The sequence below is a fragment of the Equus caballus genome, chromosome 16 (genome assembly GCF_041296265.1).
Source record: "Equus caballus isolate H_3958 breed thoroughbred chromosome 16, TB-T2T, whole genome shotgun sequence".
NCBI lineage: Eukaryota > Metazoa > Chordata > Mammalia > Perissodactyla > Equidae > Equus > Equus caballus.
In genome coordinates this window covers 16043628-16071602 of record NC_091699.1, presented here as the reverse complement: position 1 = coordinate 16071602, position 27975 = coordinate 16043628, and the positions used below count along the sequence as shown (strand labels likewise).

The window sequence follows — 27975 nt, the reverse complement described above, 5'->3', positions numbered from 1 at the left end:
ACAGGACCCTCTGTCTGCTCTCTTACTAATAGACTGCAGGGGCAACAATGGAAGCAGAGTGGCTAGTAGGGGAGGCTGAGCCCAACCAGCCCTGCAGACAGAATGGATGTGGGATGTTTGGGTAAGAGAAGAATCAGGGATAATGCCTAGATATTTGGATTCGTGTTTTGGGCATATTAAGTAAGTCCCGTGGAGATAGTATGAAGAGAGATCTTAATTTCCCCTCATGTCTTTATTTTGTAATTTTGGAAACTGAGGCTCAGCGAAGTAAATAACTCGCTTAAATTCACACAGCTAAGAGTGGAAGAGATTGGGCAGGAAACAAAACTCCTGAATTCAATTTCATTCCAATACATGGTTTCCTTCCACTACAGCATATCTCAAAAAGTTAAGAATTGTATGTTTGGATATTTACTCAAATTTGTGCCCTTAAAGAGTGAATTTGAGCTGTCTTGCCAAATACTTTAAATACAGTTTAAATAGGAAATATAAAAAGGAAACCTGACCATGGAAGCTGTAGGCTAGCAGCGAAGAAAATGTAGACTAGGTGGGGGGTTACTGTATCATCCGTGGGGTCCTGCACTGATACTAACCTCATGCGCAAACTTGGTTCTGAGCTTCCTGAGCCAAAGGGAAGTGTGAGTAGCTACAGGACTGATGAGGCCAAAAAGGAAAATTCCGCCAGTTCCTCAAAGGAAACAAAGCTTTTCTGCACTGATTTTTGCGCAGGGGACAGCCAAGAGCTTCCAGATTTAATCGTGTATTAGTTAAGGTAATTCCTATAGCTGTAGTTACATATAAACCCCAAATCTCAGGGGCTTAACAATAAAAGTTAAATCCAAAGCCAGTGTCTGAGTGGCAGCAGACCAACTCCCAAAGGTCCTTTAGGAGCCCAGGCTTCTTCCCTGTGGCTGCACAGTCTTCCAACACACGGCTTCCAAGGTCACCTTCAAAAAGGAAGGAGCACAGGCTTGGTACATGAGAGAGTTTTGTGGGCCAGCCTGGAAGTGCCACATAACATACATCGTGCCTGGCTGCTTGGGAGACAGAGACATAGTCTAGCCACATGCTGGGGAGAGAGGAAATGGGTTTGTGAACGGCTAGCCCCTCCCTGCCACAGACTGTGTGCCTCTGAAGGGCTCCCTGTCACTTTCAGAGTGCACGTGGCAGAGTCCCTGGCCCCAGGCTCCTTCACTGGGCCGCAGCTCTTGACCTCCACAGATTGAATTGACCCCACCTCCTTTGGTCCCCAATAGTTGGGTAGACTGATCTAAGATGGCCTGATGGCCATGTGACTCTTTTCCCCAACTAGACGTGGAATTTCTTAAAAGTAGGCGTGAGTCTTATCTCTAGCACCAACACCTAAGGTGCTGCCCAGCCACCTTTCCTCAGACACTTTGAATTACATTGATTTGAAATGAATAAGAAAATGTTGATCCACATTATGCAAACTTCACACTCTTGATATAATTTCACACTCTCATCTGGAGAGTTGAAGACAAGAGGCAAGACGAGAATCTCTGTACTTGACTTGGGGGCTCATTTGTGGGCTTGGGGTGGGATGAAGGTGTTAGGGTCTTGGCAACAGATTTGCTTTACTAATTGCATTTTGTTCCAGGGAAAACAGTTTGGGCTTTAAAAATAGACCACAGGGCATATTGCAGATTACCCACAGAGAGATAATTGGGTGTTTGTCACTTTGGAGAAGAAAAAACTTAAATAATAAAGTGAGCTTTTGGTTTTGAGTGATGATAAATTTTCTTTCTTTCTTTTTCTTCTTTGCAGTGCTGTATCGAAAAGGCCCTCCATTTTACCACGCAAGGTTTGGAGTGATTGTTAAATAAGTTAATGGCTTAAAGGGACACAAGGAAATTTCTGGCCTCAACTTTAATTTTCAGTGCCATAGAAACAGAGTCATGCTCCTCTAGCCTGATGGGGATAGATCCGATATGTCTGTGCCTTATATACCAATGTTGTTATACTACTTATAAAATGATAAGTAGGTTATCATAATGTGTGTTTTAATACTAAACATTGAGTTAATCTATGTAGTAATTGTTCATCTTAATGTTATTGAGTGTTAATATCTAAACAGTTGAGTGAATTCACAGCTTTCATGTTGGGAGAAATATTTCTGGTCCTTTCCTGTAAATGTTGAAATCAGCCTGAAAATTCGTAACATAAAGTGTGAGTTTTTCATTAATATTTTCTCAGTGGAAGTCTAGGGAAGTTTAGGATCAGATGATATATGTTTTATTTTCTGTATCTTTGTTCTTGGTAAGACAGACAGTATTCTTTTTAACCATGCTTTCGTGCTTTGATTCATGATTTCATGCTTTTTATTTTTAAAACGCCCTTCATGTGTTTTCCAGTTACTCTGTCATTGTTGAGTTGGTTGACGACCGTTTCGAGGGCCCTCTCCGCAGACCTTTCAGTTGGAAGTCACTGGCTGCCTTGAGCAGAGTTTCGGTTAACGTGTCCAAGGTAACACATCATCTTTGGCATTCAAGTGTTGCTGAAATGATTGGATTTTTTCTTTCTTAAATGTAGTAGAATCAGAAAAGTCCTTTGTAGGAATTTCAAAGTGTTCCTTCCAGTGAAGTTCTGGAAGATTGGGCTAGAAGCTGTCCTCCCTTCATGTCCGCTCCCACCACCAACTGGTGCTAAGCCCCAGGAATTGTGCTGCTGTGGTGACTGATGGGGGTGGGCATTGCCTTTCTGCCCAGGGGTGCGGCTGGAAGCACAGCCAGCATGTGCTCAGAATTCACTCATACACATTCATGAGGGAGTCAAAACATTGGCACGTTTCTCTTCAAAGTTAGACATCTCTTGAGAGAGGAAGGGGATTCGTATTTATTGCTAAACACTCCACATGCTTTTGTACCACCCTGTTATTATCTTCCTCCTGAGGGCGAGGAATCAAAGGATCAGAGATGTTGAGTGACACACCCAGGATCACGCAGCTCATAAGCAGAGCTGAGATTCAAACCCAGAGCCATCTGACTTCCTGGCTTGTGTTCCACTGTCTCCTGCTGCCATCAAGATAGGAGGGAAATTTCATCTTATACCAGGACTAGTAGGACTGAATGCTTTGTGTGTTCTCTGTTATTTAGTAATTTGCTAACTGGAAACAAATTGTGGGTCCCCCCCAACACTGTCCCCCTGCTGCTGGAGATCTGGTGGGAGGAGGCCCGAGGGCCCAGCAGGGGCCAGATGACAACTGTCTTGAGTGCAAGTTAAGTTGCTTAGGCTTTAGCCTCTAAAAAGTAGCTTTGTCCTGTAGAAACAGGGAATCTATACTGTTTATAGTGTTTTTATGCCCATTTTATGGGACTTGTGTCCTATATTTAATATTTTGAATGCTATGTTTATAATCAGTATATCTACTTTATTTGCCTTCTCTTGCCACATCAGCACTGATAAATGGCAGCTCCTTAATCTAGAAGGCAAGCCCAGTTAGGATCCCAGGAGGGAACTGACATGCCTTGTGAGTTTGCACTCGGTGATGTTTCCGGGAGCCTCAGCGAGAGGGAGTGAAGCTGCCTGCATCTCCTGCTGACACACCCAAATTTGTGTTGTTTTGTGGGATATGGAGATTGTTTTTGTTTCTCAATAGGAACTTATGCTGTGCTATTTGATTAAACCCTCTACCATGACTGACAAAGAAATGGAGTCACCAGAATGTATGAAAAGAATTAAAGTTCAGGTGGGTGAACTCGGAGACAAATTCACGTCATCCTAAGCATGCTGTCCTTCGTACTGAATCCTCTGGGACACGTGGTCCCAAGAGAAGAAATGAAAATCACCTTGCCTTGGTACAGAAGGCCCTCTCGGGCTCTTCCCCCACTGAACCCACTGTCACTCCCCCTTAATTCCTGTTGCTCCTATGCCTGCGATATCGTCTGATTTTCTGTCCCCACCACACAGCTGAAACTGCTCTCGCAAACAGCCGGGGACCTCCTCGCCAGGCCGGGACCTCCCCTGGGTCTCATTCCCAGAGACTCGAAGGGTCACTGTGACTCACTCTCTCCCTGAACTTCTCGTCTGGCTTCTGGGGTTCTGCTTTGAGCAGAGCATCCTCCAATCTTCCTGGCGGATTTTTCTCTGCCAGGGCTGCCAAATTCCTGGTCCAGTCACTCAGTGTTTATTAATGTTTCTGCCTCCCCCATCTTTGACTCCTCCCCTGCAGCCAGCACGTCCTTGTTTCTCTTCATCCCTAACATCTCACCCTTCCTCCTGTTCACACCACCCATCTGATGGTCAGTCTCCAGGGCCCCAGAGCCTCGTCTCCCAGTTTGTCCTGCTCATCCCCACCAGGTTAGCTTTTCATCAAATGCTGGTCCTGATCCTCTTCTCCTTCTCAGTGCTGACCTAGATATACCAGTGCCATCTTAGACCTGGTTCTGGGGTTAAATACTAGGTTTCTTACTGGCCTTCCTAATCATGAAATGTGCAAGTAGAATCCCACAGCTGAGGCAATTTAGCTTTTACAGTCTTTGTGTCATTAGGGTTGATACTATTTGCATGTAAGGTGTGTTTTGCTATATTCACATTTTCTCCAAATGTTCAGTTACAAGGGATGGGAGCAGGCATCGTCACATAATCAGCTCTTTGTGAAATGTAGCTGCAGTATCCTATGCGTGGCCCGTTCTTTCATTTCTGTTTATGATGCTCAGTCGCCTTTTTGTTTTGATCGGTTACAGGAGGTGATTCTAAGCCGTTGGGTTTCTTCACGAGAGAGGAGTGACCAAGACGAACTTTAGCAATTCAACCTCACATTTCACCAACAAATTCTTAGTGAGTCTCCTGCGATAAACCAAGTTTAGGGCGAGGTAAAGAGTCCTTTTATTGTAATTGCCCAATAATTTAAAAGTTTTAAAGGGCCTAGTGCCCCCTGCACCAGAAAACTGTTAGTGTTTTAAAAGATACAATTACCAGCAGTGACTAAGGAGCCCCGAGGTTTGCAGGTTTGTTTTTCTGTCCTTCGGATTCAAGGCCTCTGCTGCAATCCGCCCGATCCTCACTCCGGCCAAGAAACATCCGAGCTTGATCCCCCTCTTTATCTTTCTTGGAGCCAGAGGTGCTGGAGCACCACTCGGTGTCTTGTGCCCGGCAGTGTTCAATCCAGATGTCAGTTGGGACAGAAAGAATAACCCAGAACCCTGGAACAAACCGGGTCCCAGTGATCAATACAAGCTCTTCTCAGTGAATGTAGATTACAGCAAACTGAAGAAAGAAGGTCCAGACTTCTAAATGAAATGTTTCACTATAAAGCTACTTAGAATGAAGGTCTTCCAGAAGCCATCCGCACAATTTTCCACTTAACCAGGAAATATTCCCCCTCTAAATGCATGAAATCATGTTGGTGTGTTGTGTTGGGGTTTACACTGATTAATAAATATCTGAAACTGGAAAAAAAAAAAGAAGATACAATTACCCTGGGGAGAAAAAAGAGCCCTGAGCCGGAATCCATCGTGGAATCTGTCACTGACTGACTGACCCTGAGCTTCTCATCTCTGGGCCTCTGTGTCCTCATCCACTCATTGAGGAGCTTGGACTAAATGAGTCCTAAGTGGACTCTTCCAGCAACAAGGAAATTCTCTTACTCTCTGATTTTACCTGAAAATGATAATTTATGTTTATGCGGCACGCTGCAGTTTCCAGGGCACTTTGGTGCACATGCATCTCGTTATCCATATCCCGTGTGTTCCTAAAAGAGAGCCGGAGAGCAGAGTTGGGGATTGCAGGACCCCATGTTCCATTATTTTAAATGGAAAAATAATAACATGTCTCAGCTTGTCCAAGAACTTAACCAATTACTCAAATACTTTAAAATCCATTTAATACCAACAAAGGATTTCTGTATCATAGAAAGTATTTAAAACATGAATTACCGGGGCCAGTCCTGTGGCCGACTGGTTAAATTCATGCACTCTGCTTCGGCGGCCCAGGGTTTCACCAGTTCAAATCCTGGGCGCAGACATGGCACCGCTCATCAAGCCATGCTGAGGCAGTGTCCCACATGCCACAACTAGAAGGACCCACAACTAAAAATACACAACTATGTACCAGGGTGCTTTGGGAGAAAAAGGAAAAATAAAATCTTTAAAAAAAAACCAATTACCTAATTATTTATTTCTCAATGAGCTCAGTGCTGGGCATGTTTGTGTACAGTACACAACAATATTGTACCACTTTAGATAAAAATTGCATCTTGCGTCAGTGAACTTGTTATAAAAATATGTGGTGAAATAATGTATGAAGATGCATAATAAATGCAACGAACATTTAATAAGACGCAATAAATAAAGCCTTTTTTAATTGGCTTGATGTCGGTGAAGAGTTGCCTGAGGGGCTGCATTTGGAGGCAAGAAGAGGGAGATGGACAGAGGACACAGGGTGGGGGAAGATGAGCAGGAGGGGGCCAGTGAAGGTGTGAGGGAGACAAACGTCAGAGATCCATCCCGTGTCCAAATCGAAGGCGGACAGACTTTTCCTCGGCACTCAAGGCTCCGGAACTGGATGGCTAAACCATCTTTGGAAGCTGCGAGATGAAAAAAGCCAAAATGGGCATCTGTTTGCATTCCCTTGATGTGTGATCTTAGAGCTTCTGTCAACCTAGATTCTGCTTAGAGATGTGTGTTTTCACACAGTGCTTCTGTTAATGTCGTGATCCTGTTCTCGCAACAAAAGCATGTCTGCACGCTCTACACTTTAAAGATTTGACGTTCGAATAATGGAGCTCCTCTTCCTCCCCTGCCTCAGACCGATAACGACCATCAGTTTGAAGGAGCTTCTCAGTGTAAGTTCTTTGCTCTTCATTAGTGATGCTAATAGTGCTTCAGAATTTTCACTGTCCTCTTTGCTCACTCCAGGCTCCTTAGCAAAGTAAAAGACTTTGTCTTGAATCATCACTTTCTCAAAACCTTGTAAGTCAGCAAAAAATTTCAGGAGCCATTTCTTCCCTATTTCGTTCATCATTTGTGGTGACACTTCTTTCCAAGCCTGATCAGTGCATCAAATGCCTTTATGGTAAAAACTGTTCTGTGAATTCTCAAAGTCCTTCATTCCATCAGCGCCCCACATAAAGTGCTTTCTCGTCAGCTAACGTGCCTTGAGGGTTGTGGTGACTCCTTGGTATGAAGACTACAGTAAAGATGTAGAAAAGCCAAAAGACCGTGCAGATATTACTTTTAACTGAAAGCTCTGGAACAATGTCCAAAAGCAGCATCTTTAGTCAAAGAAGCCTTGTGTGAAAGACTTTCCTTCTTCATGTATACGGTTTGAACACCATGTAGCAGGCCGTGCGCTCTTCAGCATTACCCAAGGGCCATCTTTGGGGGTTCTGGAATGCCACACGAGCAAAGGTTTTGGTTTACATCAGTCACCCTCATAATTTCCAGCTAAGAGCAGTATTAGCTTATTTTTGGAAGTATTATATCCTAGCAGTTTTTTCTTGCCTTCTGAAATAAATGTACAAGATGGCATTCGTTTTCAAAAAAAAGCTCACATTCATCAAGATTGGAAATTTGCTTTGCGATAAAACCACCTTTGGGAGTTTGTACAGGTCACTGGAGGAGATGCTGCAGCCTCACAGAGAACGGAAATTCCTTCACCCACACCCTTCAGAGCATCAGGCTTACGTGGTTCTTAAATCTCTTGAGCCTTCCAGACTTGCTTTAAAACTGAAATCCTTCCCCAGATCCTCTCTCTAGTCCATCACTTTTCCCGCTCTCCCCAAGCGTTCACATCCTCCCATTGTGCCAGCATGTGCCCAGTGGCATCACACTGACTGGCCATGCATCCTCCATACAAGAATTTAACTAGTTTTATAAAAGCAGCACACCATGCTCAAGAACACTGTGAAAGCTTGCGGAATTGACACTATTCCCAAGTTATATTTTGTCACCCAATGCAAAAAAACACAAGAAACTGGGGACACATGCCTGGCCAGGATTATATCTTTTATGTAATCACCTTTCTCAATACATTATCACTTCTCTTTTTGTCTAACATAGGAAATTTCCTAGGCTCTAAAACTCACCTACTTTCTTCACAGGCTTTTCCACTTCTGTAGGAGACATTTTCACTTAAAGTGGGAAAAATGAGGTGATAACACACCACATGTCTAAACAGCATAAGCATCGGGCTGTCTGCTAAGAGCAGCGTGTGCCATGTGCTCGGTCCAGTTCACACGCTCAACTTGAATGATTTTGCTGCAGGCTCTTCCGTGTTGGTTGTTTTCTATTTGGATGGCCAATATAGGGTAATGTTTTTTGCAAATCGTTATAGCAAATAGTCAGATAGTGGGAGTTGAGATGGGGCCGTTGTTCTTATCCTACAACAGCTTTCTGAGTTCAGGTCATGAGGCATTCCAGAGGAGGAAGGTTTGAGGCTCAGAGATGTGGCTGCCATACGCCACTGCCAGGATGTGCAAGCAGAGGACTTAACCTGAGCCCTCAGTAACTTTACAAGATCACCACAGCTGAAGTGACACCAGCCTAGAAAATCACGTGAGGTCAGAAATACAGCCTGTTAGGCCTTGTCTGGGTAGAGGTTAGAGAGAAAGGCCGCCCATGGCAGGGCTGGGTATTTGCTGGTACGGCTGGGCAGTGGTCCCCCACCTCAAGGTTGGGGTACAGCTTGAGGCTCCTGTCACCAGGAACATGCTTGTGCATGTGATTTTGCATACAGTGTCAGGAAGTTCACAAATTCTGTGAAGACCATCTGGATCCAAGGTTAAGAACCTTGGTACAATGCATGGTTCTTAGCTTTTAATTAGGTTCCCCAGAGAATTTTATTGAAGGCTAGGTAGTGGAAGGAGCCTTCTAGAAAGGAACCGTTCAAATCTCAGCTCTCCCTCTCGGTGATTATGTGACCCTGGATGATTTCACTTGCCCTTTGTGAGCCTCAATCATCTTATCTCTAAAATGGAGCCAATGATAATATTTACCTCATTGTGTGGTTATGTGGATAAAGGGGGAGAACTCAGAAAGCACCTGACACATAGCAGAGTTTCTCCTCCCTTCCAGAAGGAGTGACTCAAACCCACCAAACTGGCAAGAGTCCAAGAAGGCGGTGGATTTATTTATATTCTGAGCTAAATCTGGGTTGAGAACTAAAATGTGCCTGTGGAAGTTAGGCCCATCTGATAAATGCAGGCATGCTTTGTGCACAGAAAGTGGAGAGAGGTAAGGGGATGTTTGTTGAGGGCCTTCTACATGCCGGAGGGGCTGTTCTGTCAATGGAGCGAGCCGGATTACTGTCATCCTGCCTTCTGAAGAACCTGCAGGTAGACTTGGGTGGTCACCCTTGGAAGGTGCCGGACCAGCCCAGGGAGCAGGGGCGCCAGTAAATGGTGCTGCAACTGCAAGCCTGCTCTGCCTTTAAGGCACCCCGTCCTCGGGTCAGAGTCAGTAGCTTGCAGTTTTCAGGATTTTTAACTATGAGACTGGTTTCAGCATCAGGCTTCAGCAGTCCCTTGGTCTCTGATTGTTCTTAGGTGGAGAGCAAGATGGGTACGTGCTGGGTTTGAAGTCACACCCAGGTTTGCATCCCAGCTCATCCAGTTACTGATTGTGCAATCCTGACCTCTGTTTCCTCATCTGTTAAACGTAGTTAATGTTATCAACATACACACAGTAGAATATTATTCAGCCACAAAAAGAAAGAAAGTACTGACACATGCTACAACACGGATAAACCTTGAAAACATGCCAAGTGAAAGAAGCCAGTTGCAGAAGGTCACATGATTCGAGTTATATACCTAAAATAGGTAAATCCATAGAGAACGCAGATTGGTGGTTACCAGGGCAGGGGGAGGAAAGAATGGGAGCCACCAGTTAGTGGGTCCAGAGCTTCCTTTTGGGGTGATGAAATGTTCTGGAACTAGAGAGGTGGTGGTTGCACAACATTATGAATGTGCTAACTGCCACGGAATTGTCCACTTTAAAATAGGTTTACGTGCTATGAGTGTCACTGCAATCAAAATAAGTGAATCACTGATAATGTTCTCGACCTCAGCGAGCTGCTGGAGGATTGGGTGGGCTGGTTGATCCTTACACGGTGCTTAGCACAGTGCCTGGCCCCTGAGACCCCCTCAGTAATTTGCAGCTGTGATGGTTCGTTTGGGGGCGGGGAATCCCGGTGTCCTAAGAGCCACAGCTGACGCCATGACGACAGCGGTTACTGTGGAGTCAGTCCTTGCGTGTTGATTCTCTTAGCTTCCGTTTTAGAGGCTGACGTTTTCTGATCTCATCCCCAAAGTTTAAGGGGCAGTGGCGACGCCTGTGCCTTTACTGTCGTAGGTTCTCATAAAGAGTGACCTCTATAAAGTCATTAGCTCATACGGAACACTTGGCAGGGGTTAAATCGATGTGAAGGGGACGTGGTTTTAGGCAGGTTTACCAGGCTGGAGCTGGTTAGGTTTCCTTATGCTTTTGAGCATAGTATACAAATCTGAAAATTCATTGTTACTTAATAAAGTTTTTATCTTGTCTTATTTTACATTGTTAAAGCATTTTCATTTTCTCTTAAAAAGTTTCCATTTACTTGACTGTGGCTCTTAACTTAGTTTTCCCCTTGTGGGGAAGTACTTGGGTTAAAAAGAAATGAACTGTCTCCCCACCACCCGCCTTCCAAGTGTGTTTTTACCAACTGAAGTGAACTTTTAAAAATTGAATTACAGACTCAAATAATTGTCCCCTGTGTGTTAAATTCCTTAAAACTGTAACTGAGACCCATTTCTAAAATTTAGAGATACATAAACCCATCAATTTATCCTAAATCTTTGCTTTTTTAATGTAGGCTGAACATTTTTAAAATCTGTTTACTATTTTGTAAAATATAGGGATGCTTCCCTTAAGAATACATGATATGAGAAAGCACATCTGTGAAATTGTTAAACTGAGGTAGTTTTGATTTGAAAGCAATTCACTATCATTTAAGTGAACATGTTCTAGCATTTAAAATTTTTTACCTTTTCAGAAACAGTGTTTGAAAGGTAGATATTCTTCTTCCTAATTTTTAAATGGCACGTCCTGACAGAGTAGAAAGTGGAATCAGAAAAACCTGGGTCCAAATTCCAAGTCTACACCAGGAAAATAGTGGTGACCCTGGGAACACTGCCGAATCACTCTGAGCCTTGGTTCCCTTACCTGCGAAGTGGGCATAATTACTGCCGCCTGAGTTTGTTCACGGACTAAGTGAGATGACATATGAAAGGGTCTGGCACATTGTAGGTATTCGTTCTTCCCTTTCAGATAAACCAAAGTGTAAGCATTGCCATAATTATTTTCTCTAGGAAGTGAGAAGCCTGTTTTATGCCCTGGTAGGTAACAGTGGAAGAGAAGGAGGTGGTAGAAAGAGTTGGAAGTAAAGTAATGAAGTGAGCTCTGGAGATGGGGCAGAATCCTGTGGTAAGCACGTGTGGGACAAAGGGAGCTAGATCCAGCCGTTGTGGGGTGTTTTTTTTTAATAATATCTATTGGGTTTGCCTGGTTATAAGAGTAATGCATGCAAGCTGTAGAGGCTTTGCAAACATACTTTTGAATGGGTCATTTTAATCTTTCAAATCGGTCACACTGAGGCAAGCTCTGACCCTGTGGTGACAATGAGCCCATTCCGTGAGTATTGATGGAGACCAGGTGTGTGCCCAGGCAGTGCTAGACACTGAGATGAGAAGTGCCTTTGGGGAGAACTCCGAGACTGTCTGGGGAGCAGAATGGGTGCCGGTGCCGAGTCTCCTCCTCCGACAGTTAGCATTTAGCTGGTAGAATAAAGGAAACTTACTCGAAGAATTCTCAGTTCATAATTCTACAAAACTGAGCAATATTGCCATCTATTGGTGGTGTTCCAGTGCTTGGTTTCCTTTGTTGGGGTAAAACCCGTAGGGTGGTACTGTGATTTTATGACTGGGGAATTTGGAGCCTGCTGAAGTGAGAAAAGAAATATGAGACTGACTGCTGCCAGTGTCACCTCCAGGTTGGAGAGCAGCCCCTAAAATACGGAGTGGGGACCTCTAAAGCTTTATTTGAAAATGAAGGTCATGCAGCACTAAGAGACAGTAGCATGAAATTGGCGTTTCTAATATTAACAATACTTACTTTAATTATGACGTTATTTACCTTCGTTCCATGTTTGAATGTTGATGAAAGCAAAATCCTTATCTTCTTTATCTTCTCTAATGATGGCAAATTGCCAACCCAGTGGCTGTACATCCTAGGTACCATTGGTTGCTTTCAGCTTGCTGGGTGGCCGAGGTTAAGTGCATGAGCTTTGCAGTCAAACCTGGGTCTGAACCCCGGTTTTGCTACTGTGTGACTTTAGGCAAGTCATTCCCTTTTCATCTGTAAAATGGGCATAATGTTAGTACCCACCTCACAGATGGTCTTGAGGATTAGAAGGGAAGACTAAGAAGTGTCTACTCTGGTGTGGAGTCTTTATGAATACTCGTTAAATGCAGCTACTATGATGAGTAATCATCAGATAGAGACAACCAGAGAAGCGGCGTCCTAAGATAGAATGTTAAGAGAACAGGGCCAATTGGAACATCCCCCTGACTCAGCAATTCTTTCATCTTTACCTGCTGAGGTCTTTATGACTTCTTGAACACCACGCCACAGCACAGTTCTGTTTAAAGTGGTATCATATTCTGGTGGGAAGTTTTGTTTTTCCTAAAGAAAAGTGCCAGAACTTAGAAATGCAAAAGTTGGTATGGCGTGCATTTTTTTCCCACTAAAGTTGCTAGTACTGAAATATTGGCCAGAGGCCTCTTTGGAAACAAGCTTTGAGGATCTGTAGCAAGTTTTCTGAATATCTTTATTACTAAGTAATTATTGGTGCCTTGAAGATGGGTTTGGTACATTGAAAATGGGAACCTTGAAGATGGGTTTTGTTTTGGGAAATTAGACATCATTTGGTGGTGGAGTAGTATTTCACGTTTGGTCAGAAACAAAGAAAATGCTGGAAGCAGTTTCCAAGAAGGAATTCTGAAATGTTTTGCTCATTGGCTAAAGTTTGATGATTGTTTGGGTATACAGATTCTAATGTGCTTGATAAAAATCATCTCCTTTCTTTATGGTTACTCATCCCAATTGTCCCCTTCCTCCTCCTGAAGGTATTTCCTTCAGGACCTTTCCTTGTGTCCTTTCTGAACCCTGCATTTCCTGTGGGCAGAGGAGGTGCTTTGCCAACCCAACACCTCAATCTCCTCAGGTCAGGAAAAATGAGAAGGAAACAGACTGGCATTCTGCTGACTTGAGGAATTGCCGGTCCGGCAGTTGCCACACGTTGACACAGAAAGGCTAATTCAGGAGGGCCCGTTTCCTAACTTAGATTCTGAGACCTTTTTTCCTGTTCGTTTTTTTCACTATGACTGACTCTCAGAAAGTTACCATGTACTGTTTAAATAAAAACAGTGAGGTGAAGGTACTCATGACTTCATAAATTTGAAGTGTCTCACTCGCCTTCCTACAAACCCCCACTTTCTGGATTCACATTGAAAGGTGAATTTGTTCAGCTCTGATTAATGTATAGGAAGAGTTTTCATTGCTCTGTGAACACAGGATGCTGCCGCTTTATGCTGTAACGTGGATTCTCTGTTTAAAAAGCGATCTGCTATGAGAAGAATTTAGTTCTACTGCATACAATTTTGAAGAACCCAGGGTGATTTTTATTAATTTTATAAATTCTTCTACTGCGGTAGGCTGAAATATGCTTAAAGGAGAGTCATAACACTTTTTTATTAACCACAGTTTAACTCATTTAGAAATCCCTAACACCTACTAAAGGTGGTCCCCCCCCAAGCTTCCGCCCCTCCTGCTTTTACGCAGCCAACTCAGCACAAAGCACCGCCGGGAGGAGGGCTCGTCTCCTCATCAGGGTGGTCGACCGCGTAGAAGCCATGCTCTTCTGCTGCCCGGTAGAGTGCGATGTACTTGGACGCCGTCCTTGTCCTCGGGACCACGTATTTCTCCGTGAACTCATTCTTGTCCAGTTGCTCCCTGCCTTCCGTGGTCAGAATGCAGTTAATGAATGTGAGGGTGTAACTGTAGCAGTTGTGGTGGTCTTCCTCGTACCTTACAAAACAAGGGTGTTTGTTGAGAAGGAAGGCTTAGCTCTGAAAGCTGCCCAGGAACAGGCTGTGAAGCTGCCGGAGGACTTTTGGAATGGAAATTGGGCTGGGCCAACTTCACAGAATAAATTTCCACTAATAAAGACTGGTGGTAAATTTGACTGCTCATTTGGGTAACTCGGAATTGAGAACTGGGCCGTTTTGTGTGCTGGCCCCTGTGACAACAAAGCTTCGAGAGAGACTTGACATCTTGGGCTATTTCTACTTGCAACTTAAATACAGAGAGGACTCACCCAAATGTTCAGAGTGGTGACTTAAGTTGTATGTACACTGCCAATTTGGGGAACTTGATTTCACCGCAGTTCTAGATTCTAGAAGTGGAATTTCATTTCTAAGTTTTAGGATATCCCACAGTGTCTAAACTTATTTCAAGGGAAGTCTTGAAACAATTGAAATCCACCAGTATGCTATATATCTAAAGTATTGAGCAAGAAATTGAGGAATTTCAAAATTGCTAAACCAAAAAACAAAAGCTTTAGATATTTTTACATTTTGAACATCATTTTTGAAAAATTTTGTTTTAACATAGTATAATATTGTGGCTTTTGCTGTATATTTTACTAACTGTTAACTATAATACCTAGTCAGATAACTAAAATAGAGTACTCACTTCTGGTCCCGCCAGCTCTTACAGTACTGTGATTCTGTCGTGTAAATGTGCTCACCTCTGCAGGAAACCCACGGGAATTCCACTCCTGCTTAAATTCTGTTACAGGCGCTACTGTCTTGCTACAGGCTCAGCATGAACTAAACACAGCTCAGAGTCCTCTGTGAGCTGGGATCCCACCTGGTGGTGAATGGGGGCCAGGGAGGGGTGGTCTCTGCAGCCCCGTACCTGTGAGGCAGCCAGGCCCCCGTGGTGGAGAAGTCTTCCAGGTACTTGTCCCACTGGTCCCTCAGTCCAAACATGCCGGGCTGCAATAACGGGATGCTTACACTCTGCTCCCAGCCTGCTTCATCTCGCTGGACACCGTGCGCGGTGTAATTATACACAACTCCTGCGACCAAAGTCAGAGTCATGCAGAGGCTGAAGGGGAAGTGCACCTCTGTGAAAAGGGGACTTAGTCAATGACAGCTGCCACTGTGGTAACTTTACATAACCCAGATGGCACTTTTTGATTGCTGTAAGAGAGCAACAGGCCGTGAGAGGCTCCAGAATCTCCTGCCTCCAGGATCAAGTTCGGGAGGCAGCCACCCACCTTAGATCTGGTCTTGCCTGGAGTCGGGGAGGGTTTGTGGGCCTCTGCCTCCTGTGCTCTCGACACAGCCTTCCCTTCAGGAAACCCAGCTCTTGCTCCATCTGCTCAGCAGTACCGCGAAGTCGCCCCCAGGAAAAGGAGGCAACAGTAGGTGCCAGGATAATCGTCTCCAAATATTTTTGCTGAAGTTTTCTATTACGAGTGGGTCTATCTTGTTTCCTTAAATCAGCAATAAATTTCCACTAATAAAGACTGGTGGTAAATTTGACTGCTCATTTGGGTAACTCTTGAGCTCAAAAACCCAGTCCTAGCTTTCTGCTCAGTGTCAATTTCTCCAGCCTCACCGGACTGGCCTCGCTCACCATTCCCAGGCCTGCAGCTTCCTACAGGTGGCATGCCCAGGCCCTTTTCCTGCAGACCAGGATGTGCTGGTTTCAGGGTTGCAGACTGTGCGCCCTCAGCTAAATCTGGCCAAAGGAACTGTTTTGTTTAAACATGCTTATTTTTTAAAGCAAAGCACTGCACACCCCACCACATGCTCAGGTGCTCTATCCCCCTGATTTACCCCTAGGGTCCCTGCCTAGCCCCTGGTGACCCTCAAGTATGAGGTCCCAGTGGCAGTGGGGTGAGTATAGGATCGGGGACCAGAGGCCCTGGGTCCAGTGCTGGTTCCAACAGAAGATGAGGTCTTGGGCAACTCAACCTCTCTGGACATCGGTTTCTTCCTCTCTTAAAAACCAACAGAACTTACAGATTTGTGATGCTCTTGGCTTAGAAAACCTTAAAGAGCTTTCAAATACCCAGTATTGTTAGTAGTAACACCTTGCTGTACAGCACGTATTTCTCTTTTTGGGGGTAGCATTGCCCACTCATGGGACAGAGGAGAACCCAGGGAACGGAGGAATCACTGATTAAATGTTGCCATGATCGCTTTTTCTCTGGAAATGCTGCTCTCCTCTAGCTGGGTATTGTGGGGATTTTTTAAGCTGTGAAAATGCACTCACCGTTTGTATTGGTTATTCCAACGTGAAGATCAGACCTTCCATCATACTCCCTGGAAGAGACAAGTGTATTTTTTTCTGTCATTTGCACGTGTCTGGCATGAAGAGTTGGTATCAGGAGGAGAGAGATAGGCCTCCTCTCTCGGCTGGTGCAGGACTTGCCGTCAGTGGCCAGGTTAGTGGAAGCCCTGTTTCACAGCTGGTTGAGCCAAGAGTACATTTGAGGTAGAAAATACTCCCTTGTGTCCCCATCTGGGTTTTCTTGGCCTCTCAGTACTCAAGGCTGGTGGCTGGAAGGCCAGGCCTGCTGGAGCGTAAGGTCAGCTTAACACCTGGCTCCGCAGGCAGAGGGCCCCCGAGGATAGTTGCTGCAGGAGCTCCTTATTCTTTCCTCCTCCTGTGGGAGGGGACGGCCTGTTCCTGAGGCTGACATAGTGGGAGGACCCTGAATGCATCTCAGTGGACTTCTGCCTTCAACTGATGTAGCCCGTTTTGGTCTTGTAGCCCGTGGCCACACCCACTTTTCCTGGACAGCCCGTTTCCTGAAATTCTTTACCCGAGACTGTGCATTAGTTGTGTAACTGCACGTAATTTAACCTCCTTGTACGGTCCCAGGCCCTCACTTCTAGCCGTGACACATTGGCAAGTCACTTTCTCTTTCTGATCTCAGTTTCCTCATCTATAAATTGGGAATACCATAAGCCTCCTAGCAAGCTGGTCATGAGAATACAACGCCTGTTGAGTGCTGGCTACGTCCAGGTGTCGAGTAAATCAGAGGTAATTTTTAAATAGTAGAGCTCCTTTGTCAGACCACAGGTCTGAATATTTGCTTCCTTATTAAAGCAGGCAGTTCTGGGGTTTAAAATGACCAAGGACACAAATGGCTATCCCTCCTTCCTCAGAGCCATCTGCTCAGGTCATCTTGTTGCAGCCACTTTGAGTTTTCTGAGCCCCTGTGGGTTCAGAGGTTGAGAATGAAGCTGAGACACACAGTTAGTCTTGGGTGGCTGATTACAGCGCTGCCCCGCCATGTGAGTGCTACCCCGAGATCGCTCCCTGAGCGCATTGCGCATTGAGCGCACCACTGCACTTTGGTTCCTGCCTAAATCCTAGGCATCCTCCTTCCCTCCCTCCCTCCCTCTTGTCCTTCAGTTATTTCTCAGTCATACAACAGACGTTTATTGGGTGTCAGCTATGGGCCTGTTTTGAAGTGAAGGCTTAGTGACACCGCAGGAAATAAGATGAGATCACTGCCCTCACTACTTCCAGAGAAGACTTTGTAATTTTAGTTTAATAAGTTTTTGATAGATTGATAAGTGCTGTGAAGAGGGAAAAATATAGAATGTTACAGAAGCTTGTGACGGGGCAGGGCCACCCCTCTCCCATACACCTTTTGTACAAATTAAGAAAAGGTGCCCCTTCTTCCTGCAGATGCAGCTCTGCCCAGAGTGCTTAGTTTGGTGAGTGGGGCGCAGACTGAGTTTCAGTACCCACAACCACCTTTGTGCAGTCCACAACCTGCACAACCTATGTGGCAGCGCTAAGGGATCCTGACCTAGTTAGATAACAGCCTCAGTGATTCGTTTGGGTCATTTCTGGATCTCTTTTACAAAGTAGGTGAAATTGTCTCAAGCTGAGTTGTGGGAGTCAGTCCTCAGGGTTTGGAAATTGGATGAGAGGGAAGGAAATAGTTTGGAACTTGACCTTAGAGGGTCTGGAGGGCAGGGGGCCACTTGGGGGTCCTGCAGATCCTGGCCTGAAGGGAAGGGAGCATGCCAAAGCATATAACCTGTTTCAACACCACCACCTCCCTTCTGCCGATGCCTACAGAGGCCAGGCCTGTCACTAGCACCACCACATCCTAGAATGAATAAATACTTGTTAGAGGCCAGCCTGAAAGCTTGTCATGCGTTGTGTGGTTTCTTGAGAGCAGGGTTGTGGCTTGTTTGCTGTAACATCCCTGGTATTTCCCACAGGAAGGATTTGTTGAATGAACCAACGTTACAGCAAATGATTTCTGAATTTTAACCACTTTATTCAAAAGCTTTTGGAATCCACCCTGTTAATGACTCTGAGTTACCATGAATGAGGGGCTCTTATAACGCAGTCTGGGCCTCATGATTCTGATGAAGGTGGAAATGAAGATTTTGCCAGTTACTTTCTGAACTCAATGTGGAAAGAATAGGATGGGAAGGAGCATGTTGGTCCAACATCGTGGCTAGTGCCCAGGCCAGGTTGATATGCCTTATTGCTGACCCTCACAACTCTGCAAGGTCAGCGGGATCCTCATTCTGCAGATTAGGGAGAGGATCCTGGAGCTGGTCTGAACCAGGCTAGGAACGGGAGCTTTATGGCATCAAAGCCTGCACTGTGCTCTCTGCCTCCTGCAGCCTCCCTGAAGAAGGGTCAGGGCACAAGCCTTTACACACTTTGGTTCATTTCATCCACATAAGGACAAGAAAGAAATTGATTAAGGAAGTTAGTAAGCAGGGAAGAGAATAGTCAACTCCAGTTTTTTTCATCCTAAACCAGCACTCTTGAGAGCGTGTGAGAGTTTGGAGGGTAAACTGCAAGGAGGCAAGGAGGTCTGGGCATTAGACCGTGACGACGCGCATGAACTCGCTTCTTACGGCACGTGCTGTCCTTTAGTAGCCTGGGTGCTCTCTCAAAACCTGGCTTGTGCAGGGCCACTTCTAATTCCATTTGTAAACTCCACGAGGACACTAAGGAGGCACAACCCTTTCATTTTGATTTCTGAAATCTTTCTTCAAGTCAGGTGGCATCTACAATTGAAATAGACGAGCTCCAGTCTTCAATTTAATTCACCTCCATGCAAAATAGTCTATAAGTGGCCATTCTTCAGGCTCTGTACATTGTCACAGAACTTCAAAACTAACTCTCAGTAAAGGTATTATTTTAGTAGGATTAGCCTCTGGGTCATTTTCCCAGTTAGCCTCTTAGCACAAAATCTATGGGTAAAAACATCTCCACGCTATCGATTTTTCTCTCTTAAAATTGTGTAAGCAGGTTTGACCTTCATATATTCTTGCACTTATCATTCCAGGAAAGTATGCACCCCATCTATTTTTATGAAACAAATAGGCCTACGTTTTAGGACTTAACACCAAAACACTGGAAAGATTATCCACCAAACCTCACACTGTATAGCGCGTATTAGAAAAAGAAAGCTTTAGTAACTAAAACACAAAAGGAAAAGGTCGTACAATTCAATGTAACATTTAAAACACTGTACCTAAGAAACGTCCCTTGAGTCGGTCTGAGGAGGAAGGAACATTTTTCTTGATGCCCGTTGGTAAACGGATTAGCGATGCTAACAGGTGCTTCCTCCAGCCTCCTCGAGCCCATGTCCTGCCGGCAGAGCGGGCAGCACCGTGGCACACTGAAGCTGTAGATGCATTTCTTACAGTGGTTGAATTTAATTAAAGGCTTCCCAGCCTCTGCGTGCTGCATGGCTTTCCCCTTGTGGGCAACCAGGGGCGGTTGCCCGAGACTTCCTTTTCCTCCTTACACAGCTATCAAATGCTCACCACCCGAGTAACCTGATCGACAATGATGTCATCCTGATTGATGGCTTCAGAAGCCAAACCAGGTAGGATTAACCAGTAACCAGGCCGCGCCATAAACTGGTGTCTTAAAGAGCTAGTTTTCATTTGTGCTCACTTACAAAGTTTCTTTCTAGCCTTTGTCCATTTTGCAATGGTTAATGGCCAGCTCCTACACATCCTTTAAAGCCCTGCTTTTCTGGAATACCTTCCTCAGCTTCCCCCAGCATTATCTTGTGCTGGCAGCGCTGGATTTATGTTTCTGTCAGAGTTCTGTTATTTAATTAGTCATTAGTCTGTGAGCTTCTTGGAGTTAGGGAACCAACATTTACTTCTGGTTTTCTAGAATAGGTTATATCATTGTGGTTTTGAATAAATAAATCTCTACTTCGAAGCTCTTTTCTTTTGATATTTTATACTGTAGAAGTAATCTTGCACATAAAAAATTAACAGCACAGTTAGAAATAGGGATAGTGGTTACCCTAGGTGAGGAGTGCTGACTTGGAGAGGGCATGAGGGGTTTCTGGGGTCTGGGGCTGTTCTGATTAGTTATCTAGGTGTTGATTATATGAGAGTATTCAGTTTGTGAAAATTCATCACGCTGTACATTTTACTATATGCACTTTATTCTTCAATTTTAAAACAATTTTAAGCATCTGTACAAAAATATTCCCAAAAAACAAGGCAATGTTCTCTATTTCTCCATAACATTTTCTCAGCCACCATATTCTACTCCCAGGAGAAAACCAATGGTAAAGTAAGTGAATATTTCCACATAATTTTTTTAACTACAATGTTGTTATACTGTACACTGTATTGAAATTTGTGTTTTTCTCTCATCTTGGAAACTTTCCTGCAATATCAGTAATAGAGGTCCAGCTCATCCTTTCAGACAACTGCAAAGGGATGCAGAATTTGTTTGCAACACACTTTATTTAACCAATCCCCTATGGATACCTACGGTTCCAGAGAACAGCAATCGTAAAGGAAGACCCACAGAGAAGGTATCACGGCAGGTAAAGGCACTTTAGAAAAGTTAAGTTTCATAATGTGCACTTGAATAAATTGTAGCATGCTGACATGCGGAGAAGTGCATCTTCAGTGTTGTAACATGAAAATGATCAGCAGACTCACAGAACTAAGAAAGACCTTAGAAATCATTTCAACCAAACTTCTCTTGTTACAGTGAAGGCGGACAGGTTATAGCTGGACAGCCAGCTCAGGTGACAAGGATCTGGGATTGGTCATTATTAATACAAACCACACAGCTATTGTCTGATTGTTGGAATGGCCCAAGTTACTTTCAACTGTGAATATATTCATCTTCATGACACCAATACCAAGAGGTATTTTTAACCTGATGAAAAGGAACCGAGGAAACATGCCTTATAAACATTTTGAATACAGTAACATTCTTTGTTTTTTGAACACAGTCGTCTTCGGTCTTTTTTTTACCTTGTTTTCTCTATTTTAAAAAATCTTATGATAAAATAAAACATAGATACAGAAGACTACGTGAAACAAATGTACAGCTTAAGAAATTATTTACTCCGAACCCCTTATAACTACCCCCAGGGTAAGAACTGGAACTTTTCTAGCCACCTCAGAAGCCCCTCCAATAATGCCCATCCCTGTCGGGGCCCCCTCTCTTCTTCCCTCCAAAGTGACCCCCACCTTCACTGTTACAGTAATCGCTGCTCGTGTTTCTCTTTGGTGAGCATCCATAGATACTATAGTTTAGTCTGGCCCATCTAAGAATTTTTGACAAGTTTTTTAAGTCTCTTGGTTCCCCTTTCTTCTCTTTATTCCCTTACCACATATCCATGAAGACTCCGAGCCGTTTGACCTGGAGCATCTCCCACAGTCTGACATTGCCACCTTCACACTCAGGATTCAGTTCAGCATGCTGCTCTGTCCTCTGTACATCCTGCAAATCGGCAGCTGGTTCCAGAGACTGGGTCAGACTCAGGTTTGCTCCTCTTGACAGGTCTGTAGGCGGCGGTTGGTTCTTTCATCAGAAGTCATATTACATCGGTCTTCAGTCTTTTTTGATGTTAGCCACCATTATTCTGCCTAGAGATCCATCTACTCGCTGGAGGGGTACAGTGATGTGCTCTGCGTCCACCATTTGTTTTCGTACATTAGCTGGAGTAATTTCATAGGGGACACTTCCCTATGGGACACTTCCCTCAGCTGGGACTTACTTACCCAGTGGCACAGGCTTACGGGAAAGAATGGACATTGCCTGACTCTTTCTTTATCCGCATTTCAAGATAGTGAGGTCATCTCTGTCACACTCAGAAGGTGCTCAGTTGGTTTTGAATCCTGTTAACTTAAATATCACTCAGTGGACTCATTGTGAACTCATAGTTATAAACGCATCAGATGGATTTCAACCCAATGTGGTTTTTATTCTTATTAAAGCTCAGATTGTCCCATCTTAGGCCTCTGCAACTGGCTCCTGAGTCCTTTTCACATGAACCTAGTAGTCTCTGATGTTTCCCTTGCCATCTAGTCTGTCAAGGTGTTCCGGGTTCATCTCACATCTTTCTTGCCCCAGACCTGGAATCTGCCATTTCTCCAAGAAGCCATGGTTTCTTTCGATGAGAAATGGTATTCAAGTCTACAGTCTGCCCACTAGCAATACTCGTTGCTACTGGGTCAGTTATCATTTCTTGACCTTTTCAGTGAGCAGAGCAAGGTAAAAAGGTGCATGCTCACATGCCTACATCTAAAGGTAAAATACTTCACGAGTTCAAGCTGCTATTTCCAATTCAAGTTCAGGACTGCAGCATTTTTACTTAACCTCTTCTCCATTACATTTGTATCTCTTTTCTTCCACACTGAAAATCTTGGTTCTCAAGGATACCAGGGGTGCTTTATCCCACTTTAAACATACAACAGTCTCAGAGTAACAACAGTAATAAAAATATACCACCACCTCCAATTATGATCATTGAAAAGTTAAAAAAAAATTGCATATACTCTATCTTCCTCTCAGAGATTATCGAGATTCATTATTTAAATGGTTGTCCTATATCCTCATTGTCAGAGCATCTGCCCCTGTAAACAATAGGCTATCCCCTGTAACCCTCACTAAGGCTCAGTTCTACACACAAACTTCTGTTTCATGCTTACTACCAGTCCTTTCGTTACTCTCTAGTAATTACGGTTGTCTGAAGTTCATTCTCTAGAAGATTCCTTAGGAAGGGCTCATAAGAAAAATATTCCCTGAATTCCTGCATGTTGATAATTTATCTCTGTTCTTCATACTTGAAGGTCAGTTTGCTGGATGTAAAATCCTTGGTTCACTTTTTTTTAATACGTTCTTCCATTTTCTTCTGGAATGAAGCACTGCTGTCAAGAACTCTGATGACAAACTAATGGTCATTCTCCTATAAATTATGTTCTTTTTTGCCAATATGCCAAAAAGATTTTCTCTTTTTTTAAAGATCAATAGTTTTATTATAATATGTCTTGATGTTGGTTATTTGGGTTGATTTACTCAGCTTTGTGATGTGTTCTTTGAATATGTAGTTTCATATCTTTTTTATTTCCATAAATTTTTTATAAATTATCATTTTGAGGAGTTGTTCTATTTCCTTTGTTTTGATTTTCTTCTTCAGGAAATTCTATTATTTGTATGTTGGATCCCTTTGTCTATCTTCAATACTTCTTATTTTTTAAAAAAAGTTGAGGTAAAATTTACATATCACAAAATCCACCCACTTAAGGTGTACAATTCAGGGGCCGGCCCGGTGGCGCAGCGGTTAAGTTCGCACGTTTCGCTTCTTGGCGGCCCCGGGGTTCACTGGTTCAGATCCTGGGTGCAGACATGGCACCGCATGGCAAGCCATGCTGGGGTAGGCATCCCACATATAAAGGAGAGGAAGATGGGCACAGATGTTAGCTCAGGGCCAGTCTTCCTCAGCAAAAAGAGGACTGGTAGTAGTTAGCTCAGGGCTAATCTTCCTCAAAAAAATAAATAAATAAAGTGTACAATTCAGTGGTTTTTATCAAATCTAAGTTCAGAACATTTTCATCACCCCAAAAAAGGAAACCCTGTATCTATTAGTCACTCCCCATGCTCCTCTCCCCCCAGCCCCTGGCAACCACTGGTCTGCTTTCTCTCTATGGATTTGTCTATTCTGGACATTTCATATACAGTCATGCACCACATAATGACATTTTGGCCAACAACAAATGGTATATATGACGGGGGTCCTGTAAGATTATAATGGAGCTGAAAAATTCCTATCTCCTAGTGATGTCATAGCCATCATAACATTGTAGCACAACGCATTACTCACGTGTTTGTGGTGATGCTGGTATAAACAAACCTACTGTACTGCCAGCCATGTAAAAGTATAGCTCATACAATTATGTACAGTACATAATACTTGATCATGATAAACGACTGTATTACTGGTTTCTGTATTTACTATACTATACTTTTTCTCGTTATGTTAGAGTATACTCTTTCTACTTATTTTGAAAACAAAAGGTTACTATAAAACAGTATACTGTGTTACTCAGCCTCATACATCTCGTGTTTACTGTGTCTCTTGATTGCATCATTTCCTCTTGTGCTAGATTTAATCTCATGTTGTTTTGTTCATCAGGGCACCTAAGTTTTGTATAAAATCCACTGTTAACGTTGCCAGTAAGAGACTACATTGAGCGATTGACCTGGAAACAAAATTAAAAGTGATTAAGGACTGTGAAGGTGGAAAATCAGTGACGGATATTGCTCGCCAGTCAGGCACGTCCCATTCCTCCATAGCTATGATCCTGAAGAACAAGAACAAAGTGACAGAAGCTGTTGAAGGATCTGCTTCATGAAGGCAACGAGACTAACATAAATTCTAGAAGGGCGTATATCAGACGTGGAGAAACTTCAAATGACCTGGATTGAAGACCAGACACAGAAGGGTACCCCTCTCAGCACCATGACTGTCGGGGCCAAAGCAAAAAGTTTGTAACGTTGAAAGAAGAGGCTGGAGCCGACTACAATGTTGAATTTACTGCCAGCTCTGGGTGGTTTAAGTGATTCGAGAATCGTTATTCGTACTAAGGTGAAAGTGGGTGGTGAGTCTGTGAGTGCTGATGTGAAGGCAGCTGGAGAATCTTTGGAAACTCTAGGTAAGCTGACTGTGGAGAGAAATTACTGCCAGAGCAAATATGTGATATGGATGAAACTCCCTATTCTGGAAACAGATTCCTGAAAGACTTTCATCCATAAGGAGGCCAAGTCACTGCCAGGCCTCAAGGCTTTTAAGGATGGGATAACAGTCTTGCTTGGGGGCAATGTTGCAGGCTACAAATTGAAACCCGTTTTCATCTGGCACAGTGAGAACCGCGGGGCCTTCAAGCAGATCAGTAAGCACACACTGCCAGTGCACTACAAGAGCAATAAGAAGTCATCGATGACCTGCTCCTCTTCCAAGATGCCCTCCTGAATTTCTGTGCCAGTGAAATGGAGAAGTACTGTTTTGAGAATAACATACCTTTCAAGATTTTGCTTATTGTTGACACTGCCCCTGAACATCCTCCTTTTATTGGTGATCTTCATCCCAGGATCAAAGTGGTGTTTCTCCCTCAAAACACCACCTCTTTAATCCAACCAATGGAGCAAGGAGTTATAGCAGCTTTTAAGGCCTACTACCTGAGGGGGATCTTTGCCCAGGTTATTGCTGCAACTGAGGAAAATACTGTGCAATTCTGGAAGGATTACACCTATGACTGCATCCCAAGAACCTTGTTTGAGCTTGGGGTGATGTCACCAAGGACTTTACAAATGGCATCTGGAAGAAGACACTCAAGAGCTTCATCCGTGGCTCCAAAGGATTTACCAAGGATGATGAGATGGGAAAAATCATCAAGGCTGTGGTTGAGACGGTAAACAACTTTATCTTGGGTATGGATGAGGATGACATTGAGGAGCTCCTAGAGGTGGTTCCTGAGGAATTGGCTAATGAAGAGTTGTTGGAAGTAGAACAGGAATACATAGCTTAAGAAATGGCAAAAGAAGAGGATACTGCAGGAGAAGTAAAAGAACAAGAACCCCCAAGAAAAATTCACAATTAAGGGTTTGGGGGAAGCTTTTGCAGACCTCAACAAGCTCCTTAAAAAGTTTGAAAACATAGACACCAACACCAAAAGGTTTCATTCATAGAGAGAAATGTTCATATTGCATTATCTGCTTACAAGCAAATCTATAATGAAAGAAGGAAGAAACCAAGCAAACCACCATGGACATATTTCTGAAGAGAGTGACATCTCCTCCTCCTGCCTGAGGCTAGGTCCTTCAGGAGGTATTCCAGAAGAAGGTATTGTTATCATAGGAGATGACAGCTCCATGCGTGTGCTTTTGATTTGCATTTCCTTAATGACTAATGATGTTGACATCGTTTCATGTTCCTATTGGCCATTTGTATATCTTCTTCAGAGAAATGTCTGTTCAAATCCTTTGCCCATTTTTTAATTGGGTTATTTATCTTTTTATTGTTGAGTTGTAAGAGTTCTTTATATATTCTGGATATATATCCTAAATATTGTCTTTTCACTTTCTTGATGGTGTTATTTGAAGCACAAAGTTCTTTAATTTTGGTGAAGTCAAGTTTATCTATTTTTTTCTTTTGTTGTTTACGCTTTTGGTATTTGATCTAAGAATCCTTTCCCTAATCCAAGGTAATGAAGATGTATGCCTATGTTTTATTCTAAGACTTTTATAGTGTTAGCTTTTACATTAGGTCCCTGATCCATTTTTTGAGTTAGTTTTGGTATATGGTGGGAGGTAGAGCTCCAACTTCATTCTTTTTCTTGTGGATATCCAGTTGTTCCAGCCTATTTGGTGAAACTACTATTCTTTCTCTGTTGAATGGTCTTGCTTCCCTTTTCAAAAATCAGTTGAAAGACAACCTATTGATGGGAGAAAATATTTACAAATCATATACCTGATAAGGAGTTAATATCCAAAATATATTAAAAATTCATGCAATTTAATAGCAAAACCCCCAAACAATCTGATTTAAAAGTGGGCAGAGGAACTGAACAGACATTTTTCCAAAGAAGACATACAGATGGGCAACAGGTACATGAAAAGGTGCTCAACATCACTAATCATTGGGGAAAGGCAAATCAAAACTGCAATGAGCTATCACCTCACACCTGTTAGAATGGCAGTCATCGAAAGACAAGAGATAACAAATGTTGGCAAGGATGTGGAGAAAAGAGAATACTTGTGTACTGTTGGTGGGAATGTAAATTGGTGCAGCCACTATGGAAAACAGTATGGAGGTTCCTCAAAAAATTAAAAATAGAACTACCATATGATCCAGCAATCCTACTTCTGGGTATATAGCCAAGGGAAATGAAGACAGGATAGTAAAGAGATAGCTTCACTCCCATGTTTACTGCAGCATTATTTACAACAGCCAAGATATGGAAACAACCTAAGTGTACATCGATGGATGAATGGATAAAGAAGATGTGGTAAATATATATATCGTGGAATATTATTTAGCCATGAGAAAGAAGGAAATCCTGACATTTGTTTTCTTAATTTCTTCTTCAGATTGTTTCTTGCTAGTGTATAGAAATAGAATTGATTTTTGTGTATTGATCTTGTTTCCTGCAACTTTACTGAATTAATTTATTTCTCTAATAGTTTTTTTGTGAATTCCTTAGGATTTCCTATATACAAGATCATATCATCTACAAATAAAGATAGTTCTACTTCTTCCTTGCCAACTTGAATAACTTTTGTTTCTTTTTCTTGCCTAATTTCCCTGGCTAGAAACTCCAGTATAATGCTGAATAGAAGTGGTAAGAGTGAATATTCTTATCTTGTTCCTGTTCTTAAAGGAAAGCTTCCAGTCACTCACCATTAAGTCTGATGTCAACCCTGGGTTTGGGGTAGATGACCTTATTGGTTTGAGGAAGTTCCCTTCTCTTCCTAGAGTTTTTCTTGTGAAAGGGTGTTGGATTTTGTCAAATGCATTTTCCACACCTATTGAAAGAACCATATGGGTTTTTTTTCCCTTCTTCTATTTATAGTGAATTACATTGATTGATTT

The 27975-nt window shown here is 43.2% G+C and overlaps 2 protein-coding genes and 1 pseudogene across 8 annotated transcripts in view; 2 read left to right on the top strand and 1 right to left on the bottom strand.

The window, feature by feature from the left end:
* Nucleotides 1-10501, top strand: part of TSEN2 (tRNA splicing endonuclease subunit 2) — a 40399-nt gene extending 29898 nt beyond the window's left edge. For 4 of the 6 annotated variants that reach the window (XM_001492367.5, XM_070238424.1, XM_023619948.2 and 1 more), the window contains 4 exons: nucleotides 1786-1822; nucleotides 2373-2484; nucleotides 3617-3706; nucleotides 4704-10501. In XM_001492367.5, the coding sequence (XP_001492417.2) occupies nucleotides 1786-1822; nucleotides 2373-2484; nucleotides 3617-3706; nucleotides 4704-4763 (299 nt within the window). In that variant the 3' untranslated portion in view covers nucleotides 4764-10501. Of the gene's footprint in view, nucleotides 1-32; nucleotides 122-1785; nucleotides 1823-2372; nucleotides 2485-3616; nucleotides 3707-4703 lie in introns of all 6 variants that reach the window. The other 2 variants (XR_011427175.1, XR_011427174.1) reach the window with 1 other exon arrangement.
* Nucleotides 4948-5426, top strand: LOC138918165 (cytochrome c oxidase subunit NDUFA4 pseudogene; annotated as a pseudogene).
* Nucleotides 10502-13649: 3148 nt separating the features above from the next.
* On the bottom strand, nucleotides 13650-19906 carry MKRN2OS (MKRN2 opposite strand). Of its 2 annotated transcripts, none has more exons than XM_001490559.6 (4): nucleotides 19588-19906; nucleotides 16338-16387; nucleotides 14970-15132; nucleotides 13650-14078 (listed from the first exon to the last, which is right to left on the bottom strand). In XM_001490559.6, exons 1-4 carry the CDS (start codon nucleotides 19803-19805, stop codon nucleotides 13838-13840), a joined length of 672 nt encoding a protein of 223 aa, XP_001490609.3. In that variant the 5' UTR covers nucleotides 19806-19906; the 3' UTR covers nucleotides 13650-13837. The 2 variants fall into 2 exon arrangements, with proteins under 2 accessions (XP_001490609.3, XP_070094527.1); XM_070238426.1 differs by having other exon boundaries at nucleotides 14970-15180; nucleotides 19588-19875.
* Between the last annotated feature and the right edge of the window lie 8069 nt (nucleotides 19907-27975).

What these genes read in the sequence shown, in the direction of transcription:
- MKRN2OS (XM_070238426.1), bottom strand. Translation starts at nt 19,805, where the DNA reads ATGCAGCACGCAGAGGCTGGGAAGCCTTTAATTAAATTCAACCACTGT. An exon ending in ACTCAAGGGACGTTTCTTAG is followed by an intron (nt 16,388 to 19,587) that starts GTACAGTGTTTT and finishes TGTCTCTTCCAG; the next exon opens with GGAGTATGATGGAAGGTCTG. An exon ending in GGGGCCTGGCTGCCTCACAG is followed by an intron (nt 14,079 to 14,969) that starts GTACGGGGCTGC and finishes TTGTTTTGTAAG; the next exon opens with GTACGAGGAAGACCACCACA.